Source organism: Anopheles merus, chromosome 3R, assembly GCF_017562075.2.
Source record: "Anopheles merus strain MAF chromosome 3R, AmerM5.1, whole genome shotgun sequence".
Taxonomy (NCBI): domain Eukaryota; kingdom Metazoa; phylum Arthropoda; class Insecta; order Diptera; family Culicidae; genus Anopheles; species Anopheles merus.
Window position 1 is genome coordinate 45,606,797 of NC_054084.1, and position 16,256 is coordinate 45,623,052.

The window sequence follows — 16,256 nt, forward strand, 5'->3', positions numbered from 1 at the left end:
TGCGCAAAACCCTCGACAAATTACGACCGATGGTCGGTACAATTCGGGTCGGGTTTTTGTTTTCGCAACGCAAGGCCCGGACAATGAATATCGGCGCACCAAAAGGAAGCGGCAACTTTCCTCACTTGTGGTCGAATTATTTTTCTGCACACTCTTCCTTTCACTTTTAACACATCGGCAGTGATGATGGCTACCGGAGACGCCGCTGAACACACGTATCACGCACTGAATTTTATCGGCTCTTGTGCCGACAATATTTGCACCAATACTACTCTAAGGCGCTAGTATCACCACCGCTATCCACCGCTTTTTACGACGCCTACGGCCCCTTGTTGCCAACGAAGGCTAGCGAAGTGAAACAGAGAGACACGGGGTTAAATTCAATTCAATCGACTATCGAGACACTTTGAAATAGAAAGTGAGTAATTTGGTCGTAAAGAGTATCACGTGGTTTCGATGATTTATTCGCAACTGTCGCAACCTTCACTTAGCGAAACACAAAAAGGGGACACTTTAAAATGATAACGATAAGTACGAGGCACCAAATAGCTGTTAGCCGATCATGTGCAAACGAGGATTGATGTGTATGTGTGTGTGTGATTCGTCATTCGACAAAAATGATTTCAACTACATCAAACAGTAAAGCTAAGCCTCTTTTTACGAGGACGAATTAAGAATTGTTCATTGAAATTGCTTCATTCTATTTTCAAAGGATCCGTTTAATACTTTAAACACATTGTTCACCACTTACAAAGAATATTACATTCAATATACAATTACACTAAAACTAAACTCTGCTCTAATACCCACACTACCCTAACCGTGCGATAGTAAAGGCAAAACCGTCCGTGTGTGCGTCTTTTGGTGGTCAAACACTACGCATTCCTAGATTTCGAGTGAACACCGATTTGAGCCTGAGTATCGTATCGATGAGGACCAAGGGTAAGTGAGAGGAAAATCACTACCACGGCAGGAGGGGCAGCAACCGGGGGCGACAGGTGCTGGTCGGACTAGACGACGCACAATTTATATCAAGGCCGATTGCCGATGACACGTTTTGGAACACCTTTGGCGTGTTGCGATAAAAAGGAGGAAAGCAACAACATGAAAAATTCCGTGGTTTGTGTGTGTGTGTGTTTTTTTAAAATATCGTGTGTTTTACTACAGTTCACGACGAAAGCGGAATACCTGTAAGAGAGAAGATGTAAAAGAAAATAATGAATATAGCTGCATAGTAATTTTATGAGTGGATATAAAAATAAAGTGTACAAATAATCAATAATCGATTATTGAAATAGAATAAAAAGAGTTATAGAAAGAATTTCAAAGAGTTTTGAAAAATTCCAGCTTATAATACCTCCATCGAATGCTACCACTGTTTGACCGGTACTGTAACGCCGTTACACACCTGCGGCGTTATTTTCTAATCACCGAGGTCACTAGAGGAAATTAAAGCCTAACCACGGTTCACTGAATATCTGCGGGGCTATCGCAAAAATAATAAATCCTCCAACGTTGCTTGTCCTTTATTTTCAACAGCACACTGAGGCCCTGAGGCCATTAAGCCGTGACAGAGCCCATCGTTTCGTTTGAAGTGCTAATTTTTTAAACCCGAACTTCCTTTTTTGTCACAAGCCGCATCAAACTGGCTTTCTACAAGTCACCCATTTTTATTAGACGCAGGAAGGGGGTTTTTTGTTGTTTTTTTGTTTTACAGTGTTGATTTTTTTATAGAAATGATCATTGAAGACACATTCATTGAAGAGGAGGCGTTACATACGATGAGGATGAGGATAAAACCTGCGCATGAGCTTTAGCGAAATTGACATGTATAATTGCGAACAGTTCCATAATTACCTGCGGTGAGGATACACTTGCAATTGAGGCATTGTAAGCTCATAAACAACAGGATGGTCTGCCCGTTGAATCCTTCGCATGGCCATGTGTCGAGGTTTATGCCATGGGGTGGAATGAGGCAATGTTAGCGTGGTGCAAGTTCAAGAGCCATTAGAAACACACTTTGAACACGTTTTGCGTTGGACAGCTCTATTGCGCAACAAGTAAGAAGAATAATGTCGTATTGAGGCCTTTTTTTCAAATAATAAAATGATTGCAATATTTAACTGAGGGGATGAAAAGGCTCATCTTATGCTTACACTTCAACGTGCTTATCGGCTATCGGCCTCATCGATATGCTTTTGTGATTATAAGTAGCTAAATTATTTATGACGAAAGCATAACTCACCCTTTTCAGGCAGGTTTGAGTCAATTATCAAGATGTAAAACCAGTTGTTTATGATAATCGCAGCACGAAATTATGCATCGATGACGTGCTACATCTTGCTCAATTAATTAGCTACCAGTGTGATAAGCAATGATAGTGTCACATCAAATAGCTCTACTCATTAATCGAATATTTTTGGTTACTTACTTAAGTGTAGTCATGTTTGCAGTACTAAAAGCAACACTCTGGACAGAGATTATATCCTTTCTTGTTAAAATTATTAAATATCAATATTTTTAATGAGAAGGTTGCATGCAAATTGGGTAAAATTATGTTCATTCTAATTATTTTCAATATTTCATTTAAATTAATTTTTCAATTATTTTCACAAATATATTTTATCACATTATTATACGGCCGAAACTATTCCTTCGGAATTTTAAAAATATATACATTCATAATCATATAATCTTATAAATGAAGTTAAAAACAACAAGATATTTTGCTTCACCAAAGGAAAGCATGCATCGCACGAAAAAGATGCACCAGCGATGTGGGATGATGGAGAAGGCACGCGATTGCAATTTATTGTAATGGTCTGTCACGCAAATTGTGTGTAGGTGAACAACTCTATAGACGGCTAGCTGGCTATGATATCTTAGCATGGAGGAGTCGCTCTTGGATAATATTCAATCACCTGGCGGGACGGACACTGCACATACAACGCACTACGTTCGATAAGTGTCTCGTTCATCTATTCGAAGGTTCGTCGCTTATTGCCTTGCGAGCCAATGCGAGAAACGTCAAGTGGTTTTGTGGTACCAAGTGTCAGGCTCGTGCTGAGTCGAGCAACTCACCCTCGATGACTAATAATTCAGAAATGTGTGTGCCCCTTTTGCAGCACCTGTATTGGTGAATCGATCGATTGTGTGTTCCTTTGCGTTTGAATATGGTGTACCTTGAGGTAGGATTGCGCATTAAATTGAAACAAAACTAATAGTAAAAAGATGTAAAGTAACTACGTGTTTTTCATATCTACAAAACTACTTACAAAATGACAAATACATTTCCAGAGAAGTGATCCAATTAATTTTACTGCTTGGTACCACATTTATGTATGCAATAAATTGGCCACGTTGGGTGAACATTTATGAGAAATTCATCGCCTTTACCGTATCGGTGGGCTTGAAAGCAACGCCACGCAATGGAGAGAAGAAAAAACAAACCGTACAAAGCGGCTCTAGTGCCAAGGTCTGGGATGTGATTGTTATCCGCACTGAAGGCTCTCTTTCGAACCATGTAAACAGCCCACAGAAACAAAAAAACCGACCCATCGTAAACAGCTCCGGGGGCAATCGTAATCCACTAAAAATGGCAAAAATAAATAAATAAATAAAAAGGCAAACAATGCAGAAAATGGTACTGGTCTTGGGTAACGATCTCTTTAAGAAGTTTTGCTTTATTGTAAACTTTGCCCAGAAATTTTAAGACATGCATACAATTTGGCGAGAGCGTCATATTAATAGTTACAACCACTACACAATTAAATATTACCTTCTTAACCGCTCTTTACAAATTTGCAATAATTTCTGGCTCTTAACACCAATATTTGTAAATAAAGCAGAGTATAACAAATGCTAGCAAATTATGAGTTTTTAACTTTGAAAAGAGTTTCTTTGTAGTTTTTATTCTCCCACTAACTTTCCTCTAACTCAATGATGTTATATCAATAGCAATCAATCAACATCAATAACGAGATTCGTTAACGATCGATATTTCATGAACTGCTGCACCTTTGGGGAATGTGAGGGTATGAATCACTTGCCAACAAACATAAACGAGCGTGTCTAACCGAATCTATTCAATATAGCACAAATAAAAACGTCCTTGCGCACAGTTTTGGCCCCTACACGTTAAATTTCCAAAGATCTGCTGCAAGCGATACATTTCGTTTAGCGATCATTTAAGATCAGGGCAATGTGTCAGCTGCATTGTGGGGTTAAAAAAATCGAATCCGTTTCGCACAGCAGATCAATCGGATTATGTCTGTCTGTCTGCTTTTCAGATGCTAAAACTATGCAGGACAATACAATGCATAAAATCCCTGCTTCCCATGTGCGAAGGTGTATCCTTGAAATGCACATACTTTTCAAAAACTTCAAACGTTTGCTTTGAAAGAAGTAAATAAAAGGGTATACAAATAAGAAAACCAACAAAGTTTGTACCGAAACACATTACACAACATGATGAAAATTGCGGCCTCACTGTGCACTGGGCATATGTAGGTATTGCATTTCGATCGTACAGCAGATAAGGAGCTAAATAGTTCGTTTAGTTGCGTTACCTCTATTGCACGATTTTTCATTCCATTTACCCTCTCGGGATTTAATTCCCCGCAGCTTTGTACGTCCAAATGAAAACCTTCAACTGACTCATTTCGCTGGCAATTACATTTTTCTTGAACTTTATGGTGGAATGGTGGTATTGTCGTCTGTTTTGCGGTGTCTCACGGAGTTCCTCTCTCAACTAGTCACGCATTTTTTTTACTGGGGTGCACCAGTGCATTAATGCACCTGCTGTAACGCGCAGTTCCCGCGCGGAAAGCGCCTCCTGTCAATACAATCAATTCCGAGGACAGTTGGGCTTCGATAAAACAAGTGTCCGACCAAAGTGTGCCGGTGGTGGGCGATAAAATACATCGAAAATTACCACAGCACTTAATCGTGGTTCAATGAAAACTAATTTACATGCATTAGGCCACGGTGCGTAAGCGTAAGTTGACGGCCCACACAAGCGAAGAACCAAGATTTCTGTCCGACATGCATTAGACTTGGAATCTTACCATTAGCTAAACAAAAAAAAAACGAGGTCACCGATGCAGGTGCCTTCCGAAAAGAAGCAACCATTCCTCTAATTGATAGTGCTAAAGGTGAAATAATTCACGGACAATCACGAAAGCTTAACGGAATAGAAGATGTGGTACTAATCTAGCGCACAGCGCGTCCTAATCGTTCGACAAGCAACCAATTTTGCTTGGTAGACGCGTGAGGCGACCTTCTGCGCTTGTTTTTTTCATGGTTGCCGACCCGGCCACTTGATCGCTCGCATGCGACACGTCGACGCGGTAGTGGCAATTCACTTTCAAAAAGCCACATTCACGTTCCGTTTCGCACACGTTTTGCTCGGTGCCCGCTTTCGCATACTATGCGTATGGGGTAGAGAGTACACTGTACCAACACAACGCGACCGTACGCGTAAGCGCGCTTACTCGGACCGCTCGCGCGACTCGTGAGTGGTGCCTGCCGTCTTAGTTAGGCTCCGGTGGGGAGCTTGTGGCACTCCCACGGAGCAACCCGTTTGGTAGGTTGTTGGAGTGTATCTGTGTGCTGTGGTTCGGTTGATACGGTGGTGTGCGAGATTCGGTATAAGAAATGTGAGCCATGCTTCACAGCTGACTTTCATCAGGAAACGCCATGGACGGCATGTGTGATAGTAACCGCTAACCACGCTGTTACAGTTTGTTCGTGATGTGAATCACGATTTTGAGGGTGAAGACAAGCACTTTCGATTAAACAAACATTGACGCTGTTCATTTTCATTCTAAGGGGGATGCACGCCATGCTAAGGACATGTGAGTCAAATTACACTTGTTGATTCTTTTTATATTGATTGCTAGCGAATTAGATTTTAGTTTGTATAATGATATTATTTTTTTTTGTAGAATTGCACACTATTGCAAACTATTTCTTGTTCTGTCCTTTAAATGCTGATCTATATATTTTATCTGAAAATTAATTTCTTGTGTCAACGGGGATTCACGCTTATCCGTTCGTTGAAGTCTTTCATTGCTTTGTGTCAAAAAAAAGACCATACGCGCGAAAAAAAAATGCTCTCACAGTTTACTTCCTGCTGACGGTATTGCTCTCTTTAAACTTCTCTCATTTGGCATTTTCTTAGCTCACCGCTCACAGATCGAGCGACAACAAATGAGCTCCAGCTGAGTGCAACATCACTTTCAGTTTCATTTTTCTGCTGCATTTTTAATGCTTTCCTCCATCCATCGCAACATTAACAAACCGCAACGGTGGAGGAAAACTCTCGCTGCAAAAAGATCTTCGTACCAGCTTCGGCGAACGAGCAAGAGAGACGGTATGCAAGGGCAGCAAATGCTATCGTGCTGTTCGGCAAGGGACTTGATCTTCGGTATGCTGCTGCCATCGGGCGCACCAGACCAGACGCACAGGCAACAATCGACCGCACCACAGCAGGCTTTTGCAATTCATCATTGTTTCATCATCATTCCGAAGGTAGCGGCGACCCAAGGCGAAGAAGGTAGCGTTTGAGGGGATTAAACCTCCGTGGTTCATCGTTTTGCGAGCTTTTTTTTCGTTTCTTGGCGTCGCACACACCGGCACTCGGTCAGTCGCGTGTTCGTTGAGCGACCTAAAGATGAAAAGTGGAAGGAAATCCAAACAGCGGTGTGCAAATGTGTGTGTGTGAGCTTGGTAAAGGCATCAACACGCAACGAGAGGAAACATGAGGGCAATGGAATCCGCCAGAATCGCCACACTATGGAAGAAGCCATCAGCCAACTGCCCGTGTGGCTTCGTTCGTTAATTATTGCACATACATACATATACTCACATTGCGTTGCGCTTTATCTCCGGTTGTATTGCCCATTATGTAACTCGGCTTCTTTGTGCCTTGGTGGTGTCGCACGGTGTTGTGCTAGGTGACGATCTCCACTAAAGTTGAGAAGCGGTGCATGAAGGTGGAGGAAATTCTTTAACCACAAACGGACGACCTCCACAGCCACGTTCTCAACCTCAATGCTCGAGGTGTCGGGGAGGGCGGTTAAGCGGTGCTGTTGGTGATGAGTTTTGATTAACTTCCATTATCGGTGTGCGCATGTACGATCAGCTCGTCTGCTTAATCAAGCTAAAGTGTGCCACCAGCACAGCGGCACTCTCGTCGTCATCGCGACGAAACGAACGACTTGAACGCCGGGTACGGCTACAAACCCTAACCTCCCCTAACGCGCACAGCCAAACAGGGAAAAGCGTTCAGTGTGCACGGACTGGTGCTACTTGGCTTGTGCTTTGGTGTTAGTAACGCAGTGCGGGAATGTTTTCACTTTTCAGTGCCAATAGCATAGTAAGCTATGCCACACGCATACGATATATGAACATGTTTTGTCTCTTTCTATCTCCTTCTTTCGTTCGCTCCCGATTTGGGCTGACTATCTTGATTCTTGCAAACGATTTAACTTAGGATGAGGTTTTTCATGCCTTAGCAATACACACAACTTCTTAGACTACGTTTTGCAATTTTAATATTATTATCTGTTTCTTGTATCGTTATAGAGTGCAATCACAAACCACTAGAGAAGAAAAGAAAAAAAATGAATTTCGAATCCGATCACGACACGAGTAACTTTCGAAAGCTTCCAATGGTGGTGCACAGTCCAAACAAGATCTTACGACTGACTATCACTATATACGGGCAGAAAGCGAGACAGATTATGATACAAAAACAACATCATCACCTACCAAAAGCAATGCAAAATGGTGATTACTTATGAGATTTTTTTGCTTTGTAATTAGTAGCATTCAAAACATTGTCTCAAATTCGTCTTCGTTAAAAATGAGGAACTGTAAACTCGAACCGTTTGTCTTTTAATTTCAGTCGCGGAAATCGATTCGAGCCCGCAACCAAGCACTTGAAATTGTGCCCCAGGGGGGTTGAACGATGGGTAACGGGAAAATAACAAAAAATATAAGAAACGAGCACAAGGCAAATAAATGGCACTCTTCTACACAATACACACCACTGCACACACACACACACACATACACACACATACACCTATATATACACATTATGGGTTGGAGATGTCCGCTGCATGCGTCTCCTCCCAGGCGCGGAGGGTAAGGATGTAAAGGAATGGAGCTAGAGAGGCCACCATGACAAGACAGTCACAGTCATACGCTGGTAATCACCCGAAAACCACCCCTAAAACCTCTACTCGGCACAGCCACTTAGGCCTCGGTCGCTGCACGTTCGATCGATGCAAAGCTGAACCAAACCACGAAAACGAGTATACGACGACAAAAACACCCCAAATCCGTCCCAGCCGAGAGACCCACCAATACAAACAGGTACGGACGAAAGGAGGGCGGGTGTGCGGGACGCACGCTTTTGTCGAGTTTCGCGGACAGAAAGTCTAAGAAAAGCGAAAGCACAACCGAACGGACCGAGATGTAAACGAAGACTTCGGTGTAGCGTTGGTGATCTCGCTGGTTTTAGGGGCTGGTTTTCGCATCGCTCGCTCAACTGAACGATCGCGCTCACCCACGGAGAGACGGAGAGAATGAAGTGCGTGAGACTCGCGTTCGCGAAACACGCGAGTACTTAGGAGGTTCGCTAAGTCTCTTACTGCACTCACACATACACATATGGATTCCAGCGGATAAGCCAGGTAGTCAAGAAATAGAAACATTTAAAAAATTAGCCGGTAGAGGTATCTCATTTAGTGAAAAAAGAGAGAGAGAGAGAGAGAGAGAGAGAGAGAGAGAGAGAGAGAGAGAGAGCTCCCATGCAACGATCGATGAGTTTCTTCTAACTAAATTGATGCATATTTAGCTACATCTAAGCATATTAGCATAAAGAAAATTGATCATTATCGATTACGTTTCCAAATTAAATATAGCCTATTTCTTGCCTTTCGGCCACTGCTACAAGGCAATCGGTTAATAAGGTGCAACCTAAAGATCAATAGTTACTCATCGGTATGCATTAGTTTGTCGCTTAATTGTACGCCTTTGGGCAGTGGCTGTGCCGCATAAGCATTGTTGAGTTTGCACTAAGCAGTTGTAGTTAGACAAGCAAACTACTTACTGTTTAACACACTGCTCCTGCTCACGGTGTTTATATAGCCCGGCAGCATTCGCATGACAGCTTGACGGTTGTTAGCGCTTACTCATAAGCACATCTTGATCTATCCTTTAGTAGTCGATAGTTTACTTTAGTAAAGATTTATTTTTTTATATGCTTTGCTATGTGTAAATGCTTACAGCTCGACTTTGTTCGATCTTACAGAGTATTTTATAGTTTTCTTGGATGTATTAGCCCTGCGACAAAACCTCATCCTGGCCGTTCCTGCGATTCTCACCATAACTTTAAACTGTAGATATTACAATTGCTATTCACTATTCAATTTATATAGCTTAAGGGCTACTGCAACTTAAATCAACTACTAATATTCCTGAATGTGATGGCAACTTGTTACAACAAACGATGGAAAATACGAAGAACACATTTTTCCACAACATTGCGATGGATTTTTTTTAAATTAAGCATACACATAGGTCTTTACGGGAACGGAAATTCATCCACTCTAAAATAGCACACTTATCGACACCAGTTGAATGTGTTTTTTTAAACAGTCAACTCAAAAGCTCAAAACATTATTTCATATCATTCTGATTCAACTGTCCTTAAACCTTGTTATAAAGAAGATGAATTTGATATACATATCAATAAAATCATTCTCTTTTCAACACTCAGAATTGGGAAAATGTAAATTTTACAGAAACGTTTCTTACTATTCTTCATTTAATCATATAAAGCTGGGTAATCGTTTCGAGTATAAGAGATACCATGAGCCTTGTCGAGATGTCGTATGCCTTGTTAGTAGTAGTACAAACAAGACATAATGATGTGGCCATGAAGACCCAAGAACGCATTAGAGATTTAAGAATAAACGACTTTTCTGAGTTTTTTTTTATGTGAATACCTCAAAGCTATCTAACAGTAAACAAAATTAGTTTCGATAATGACAGCACAATATGAAACTAATACAGTATATGTCCGCTAAGCTGTATCAACTGACAGGCGCATAAAAAAGAGAGAAAATACTGTGGATGTACTGTTTTCATTTGTTGTGGAATTGTAAGTATTAAATATATTTTAATTGATAACTGTTTTAGATCATGCCAATTTTGACCATTTCAAAATAAAATTTTTGCATCTGCATTTGCGTAAAGTGGCATCTCCTTCATATGCTTTCTCTTTTCCCATTAATATACCCTTTTGTTCGTTTCCTGATGGTTAACGATTTGATGTTTAAATGATTTATAACAAAGATACATTCCGGTTACTAATCGTCTAGATAAAAAGCACTCCAATAAAAAAAAACACACTAAGTTAGTAGTAAACACATACAATTCACTGATTCGCATTTCGAACCACCGGTGTTTGTTATCCATGCGATGTCTGATAGTTCAAATATTGTAGAAAGTAAACAATGAAAAGGAACATTCAAATCATTCAAACATTCAGATTACGATGTATCCGAATGGATTTACAAAATATTATTTACGGGATTGATAAGAAACGTTTAACGCAATAGAAACAAAGCGATTAAAAGAGCATTCCCAGATGGAAACAATTGATTTTGAGGTTCAAAATGATATTCAAAAGGTAAATCCCTAATTTAAAAAAAAAAATAAAATAATGCAAAAAAATCCAGGGCTAGAGGAATAAAACAACACATAGTCTTGAGGATACAAACTAACATTTTGAACACTCGCAAGCATTTCCTACAATAGTATAGTTTATCTAAACCGCAGCAGTCTGATAATGTTTGGTATAAGGAGGAGATTTACATCTTTTTGCTGCAAAAAAGTATATGTCATTAATGAAAGAAATTCAGCCCTTCTGTTTGTGGTTCTTACTTTCCTGTTATGTATAGGATTTTGTTTTTTTACGTTAGAGTAATTCTTTGTTTTACATGAGAACATTCTTAACACTAAATGACATTCTTTTCAAGCGAAATTGCATCCCCAATCTACTCACTCATTCATAGCAAGCACCCTGCAAAACCATTCACACACCACGTTCATTCATTTGCTAACAGCAAACTATCTCCAAACATTCCATTATACACTCGAGGCGCAACTTCGCTCTACTTTGCTCGACCCACGTTGTGATAGAATTTGGTATTACGCACTACACCTAAATCTTACTAGGTATTTGGTTCTTTAGCTTTCATATCACTAAATGTAACTTCCTCCTGCATTTCTTTTCCGGCTTTGCCACGGCTACTGCTGACTTTGTACCGTCGATGTTGCTGGGCTGACGGTTTAGGGGTGGTTTTCCCCAGATCGTCCACTCTTACAATATCACCTAAACTGAGCTTCTTTGGTAAAGGCTGCGAGTGTGCAACGATGCCGTACGGTCGCAGATGATAGATCAAATAGTCTAGCACGTACATTTGATTCGGTGACACGTAGTGGAAAGAGATGGCATTATCCGAACAGCATTCGAGACCCTGGAGGAAAGTGAAATCAGTAAACAATATTAGCGACCGGTTCGCTGCACGATATTGCGTTTTTTGTTTTTTGTTGCATACCTCATCCGGCTTGTAGTATGTGTATTTTAAATACCAAAAGTCTTTGTCCACGTGATTCGGGATAAGATGGTGCTCAGGTACAAATGGGAAAAATCTTCCCCGTCCGACCGAATCCCTTGAATCACCGGCCAACACTTTCACTGCTTCCATGCATTTTCCCAACTCCACGTCCTCCGCACCGTCACTATCTTGCCGACACAATGGGCTGGGAATGGCATCTTCGACAAAGCGTTTCACCGCCTCCTTGCTTAGCACATATCCCGCTCCACCGGACATGTAACCTTGCTTTACGAACGGCTTAAAGCGGCACCCAAAATAGATCGGGTGGGACGGCGAGTACGAATAAAGCATGTAACGCAAATTTTCCACGACCACGTACCTGGAAATAAAACCAAAGTTAGTAATCGCAGTAATTGTCTATCTCGAAATATGCCTTACGTGTCATCGTCTGCCTTCATGAACCAATCAGCGTCGTCCAGATGGTTCTGATAAATATACTTGAAAGCTTCTTTCGTTTTCGCCCACAGATTATTTCGACCTTCGCTCACAGGCAACGCGACGGAGTCTATGAGGGGATCTATGAAAAGTGTGAAACAGAATTAGTAAATATTTGAACAATACGATTCCATCGCAACAAACTCATACCTTCTATGGAACTCATGAAAAGTATTTTGTTACACCGACCAGCCCACGTGCGCTTGACGTGTAACGCTTTCGATTTGTGATTGCTCGGATTGGTCATCACCCAACAGAGGACGCGCACTTCCCGATGCAACTGTTGCGCAATGGATGCATTTTCGTGCGCGTGCGCTTCTTCGTGGGCTGCATGCTGTCCAACATCCTGCTCAGGGCCGGAGGCTCCACGCAATTCGTTCCCGGTGTGCGGGTCACTTACGATCGAAGGTGGCTCGCGCTGACGATAACTCTCGGGCATCCATGGTTGGCGTAAAGTTGTAGATGAGATAAAGGTGGCAAACATAAAGCCCAGTACAGTGCCAAACAGTAACGTAATGAATGTTCGAGGATGACTGCCATTTCGTGGACCTGAAATAGAACAGCGTCGAATGTTACATATGTATCTTATTGTTAACTTTTTTATTTTTATTTTTTATTTTTAATGTTTCTAACCCAAGAGCGGCACGTTCATCTGCATTTTAAGATTGACTAACTTAGCAGGGAGATTGAGTTTGAGTGGTTTCAAACGAAGAAGCACAGAGCCCAAGCACAAACCACTTTTTGGGAAACAGCTGTGTAACTGCTATGCATAATGTGCTTTTCGTTCCATTGTTTGTTAAGAATGTTTTACCCCACCAACGTAAACACACGCTGGTGCAAATATGTGAGGCAATGCTCGTTTGAAGGTAGCAGCTAAGGTTTACAAAACATTTTGCCGTTCGTTCTGTCAACGGCGCATAAACTTATGAGAGCCATGTGGCACACAATGTAAAAAAGCCAGATTTTATTAGGGCACATTTCTAAAGCTTCAAATTCCACCATGACCTAACGGCGCAATGACGAGTAGAATGTTGCCACGTGATAACCACTGGTTTGGATCGAAATCTATCAACGAAAGTGTAGCCAAGAACGTGACGAAACATAACATTTTGTTTGTTTTGTCTTTGGTGAGGGGGTAATGTGTTTTTTTTTTCATTCATTCAATTCATTTATACAGCAAAACACGATCGAGACATGCTGCATGATCAAAAAAGATCATAACACGACAAAAAGGAGTCTAAAAATGGCACCAATTGTAATGAATCACTCTTCTGCTCTTATTTTTTAATTTTTAGCAAGTAATTCCGTTAGAATTTCTAGATAGTAAAACACAAAATATATTCCAGTCTAGAAAATGAACAGTCAAAAATGAGGACAAATAAATATAGGAACTTTATGCGTGAAAGAAAATGAACATTATCGTTTTCAGTAACAAAATATTTAATAGCAGCTTACAATGTAATGCTTGGACTGTGTTGTAGAGTTCTATACCATTATCTTAGAAAACTATGTAGTCATTTGAAGCAAATTAAAGCTGTCGTCTTTTTGTTTTACGACTCTATTTATGTACAATAGATGAACCTGCGATAAATGTATTCTATCCTACAATATGTATAAAAAAGATACGTACCCAAGTCAGGAATTTTCATTGCGTTGAATGATGTTTTCTTTTCCAATGGTACCCAATGGTATCAGGGTGCTGTGTTACGTTTTTATCAGTGCACTTGTATGGATTAAGATTCTTATGACCATAACCATTTGCCGTAACTTTGGCTATAACTGTTCAGCACACAGCACAGCTGTTATTGCCAATGAGTGTAGCTTAATTTCATTATAATATCAAATTCCTTCTGTTACAAATTTACCACTGTGATGACTCGTTTTTGATGCTTTTATACAACGGTCATACGGCTCCGATATTTAGCACAACATTAAAGCACAACAACGAAGGTCGGTCGGCGATCCGATAGCGTATTGTCCGCATGTGTATTGGTTGATGAAAATCTAAATGAGCTCGGTCGGCCCACTGGTCATTATCATTTGCAAACACCACCGATTTGTCGCTATTTTACCCGTTTATTTCACTATTTGCTCGTAGACTTCCGGCAAATGTGTTTCCGCCCGACAGTAATCGTGGTAGTGTGATGTTAGCCAGCACTCCTGTAAATGATATATAAGCGACAGATTAAATATCGATCGGTGTTAAAACAACCTGTATCGTCTGCGTCCACAAAACAAAAAAAGTACTACCCTCATGGGGAAACTACACTACAAAATGAATGCAAGCGTAGATCAACGACACCGCGAACAACCAAAAAATACTAGTTACAGATGCACTCGCGCACCAGATCGCAAACGCTCGTTTATATGTAAATTAAATAATTCCTGCTTGTCCTAGCTTTTCTGTTCTCTTGACGATGCGTACTCGAGCTGGTATTTGTTTAGGGTCTAAATAAACCAAACTACAAACATGCTAATTTATGCAGGTCAAGCTTTGTTCACAAATAATGGACCGGACAGAACGTTTCGTGTGTTACAGCGTTCACGAGCACATATGCAGCAACAAGAGATAATTAGTGTTAGCATAATACTTTAGTTGACTGATCTAACTGGACTGAACATAAATTATCGTCTCCTATTTTATACATTCTTGTTTTTGCAGTTTTTACCACCAAATATGATAAATCACTCGAAGAACTCTTACAACACAACTGAAACCAACGAATGAGTTCAAATATTAGTGTCATGGTATATATATGAAACTCAGATCGATCTAAAACTCAATCGCCTCTCCCGTAGGTATAGGACGAGCATAATTATTCATTCGTTACCGGCTTTTGGGGATGACTAGCGTACAACAATTATTTGAATTACAGTAATCATACAAACACGCACTTCAAAAGACTTCATCGGGCAAGCGTCTACGATAAGAAATTTCTGCAAAAGTAATTAAATAATAATGCTCGCCATTTATGAGGAAACGGCTTTGATGAGAAAGCCATGTTTCGGCGATAAAAGTAATGGTAGTTGCAACAAAGCGTTGTTTTGCTGTCGAATCTCTTATCAGGCCGTTTCTATGTGCTATTTACTCGAATGAATCAGTGAGGAATAGGCTATACGCGTTGTATAAATTTACATTTCTTCGCCCTATACATTCGCCTTCCATAGGGGGGTGAAATCACAAAATGTTGTAATAAGTGTGTGTTCCGAAATGATAACATCGCATGAAATGAATGCCACCGGAAACGACAATATGGATACGTTTGTATCTTCTTTCAAGCATCATCAATTTGGATCAATAAAGACTAATTGAGTATCTAGGGGATTAGAAAGACCCAAACACAGGAGGCAGCGACGCTAGGATACGAAGAAAGACTGGAGAAAGGCCACCACTCCATTCACCATACTCACCGGCTAGCAGCACTGAACAACTCAGTTAGTTGCGTGCATCTTTCGGGAGAATCCTACAAGCCAGCAGTGGTCCATGCATACAGGAAGCTGGAAAGTGATAAGCCGAATCGCGATGTGACTAGCAATGTTGCCCATGCACTTGCCGTATGCTTTGCATGTTGCGGTGTACTGCCTCACTTTTCACAGCATAAGATCACCATCGGTAGGGTCCTGTTTAGAATGAGATTCTGCGAGATTCACAACTCAGCAACAGCAATTTGTTTCCGGACGCTCCTTTAGAGAAAAGTCCGCACAGCGCGGCTAGCAAAAACACAAAACACAGCTCGGACTCTTTCGATTGCAAAAAAGGCACCAACAAAAGCAATCTACAACTGTCAAGCGAATCGCGTACAGTCTGTTCCCGAGTTAAGCGGTTCTCGACTCGGAGATATTTCGTTTTCTGAATTAGATAGATCAAATGTATATCAAATCAGTAAAATATGCTTGAAGAATTGTCCAATGCAGTAAAAATTACATTTTTGTTAATTAAATTTAGATGAAAAAACGTGAAATACGACTGACGCGGATTCCTCTGGAACGCATAAACTGCGTATATCGGGAACAGACTGTAATTGACAGAGGCACGCGTTTAGGTTACCAAGGGTTGAGGAGTGGAGAACGTATGCCCTTGTCACAGCATCAAAAGAGATTGAAGTATTTTTACAATTTGCGGCC

General features: G+C 40.8%; 1 protein-coding gene and 1 long non-coding RNA gene across 3 annotated transcripts; one reads left to right on the forward strand and one right to left on the reverse strand.

Annotated features, from left to right (window-relative positions):
- Positions 1-2: 2 nt before the first annotated feature.
- Positions 3-15,942, reverse strand: LOC121595667 (glycoprotein-N-acetylgalactosamine 3-beta-galactosyltransferase 1-like). Of its 2 annotated transcripts, XM_041919801.1 has the most exons (7): positions 15,543-15,942; positions 13,762-14,291; positions 12,282-12,680; positions 12,075-12,213; positions 11,637-12,015; positions 8,371-11,555; positions 3-345 (listed from the first exon to the last, which is right to left on the reverse strand). In XM_041919801.1, exons 2-6 carry the CDS (start codon positions 13,778-13,780, stop codon positions 11,250-11,252), a joined length of 1,242 nt encoding a protein of 413 aa, XP_041775735.1. In that variant the 5' UTR covers positions 13,781-14,291; positions 15,543-15,942; the 3' UTR covers positions 3-345; positions 8,371-11,249. The 2 variants fall into 2 exon arrangements, with proteins under 2 accessions (XP_041775735.1, XP_041775733.1); XM_041919799.1 differs by lacking the exons at positions 13,762-14,291; positions 15,543-15,942 and adding an exon at positions 12,765-12,820.
- On the forward strand, positions 6,524-8,372 carry LOC121595668. Its single transcript, XR_006005199.1, has 3 exons — positions 6,524-6,556; positions 7,588-7,791; positions 7,910-8,372. It is a non-coding gene; the product is annotated as an uncharacterized LOC121595668 (long non-coding RNA).
- Positions 15,943-16,256: the final 314 nt, after the last annotated feature.

Bases quoted from the DNA above. Each gene is read 5' to 3' on its own strand.
- LOC121595667 (XM_041919799.1), bottom strand. From the start codon at position 12,789: ATGCAGATGAACGTGCCGCTCTTGG. The intron at 12,681-12,764 runs GTTAGAAACATT...GTTCTATTTCAG, and splicing joins GATGAACGTGCCGCTCTTGG to GTCCACGAAATGGCAGTCAT. The intron at 12,016-12,074 runs GTAAGGCATATT...TTTTATTTCCAG, and splicing joins ATGAAGGCAGACGATGACAC to GTACGTGGTCGTGGAAAATT.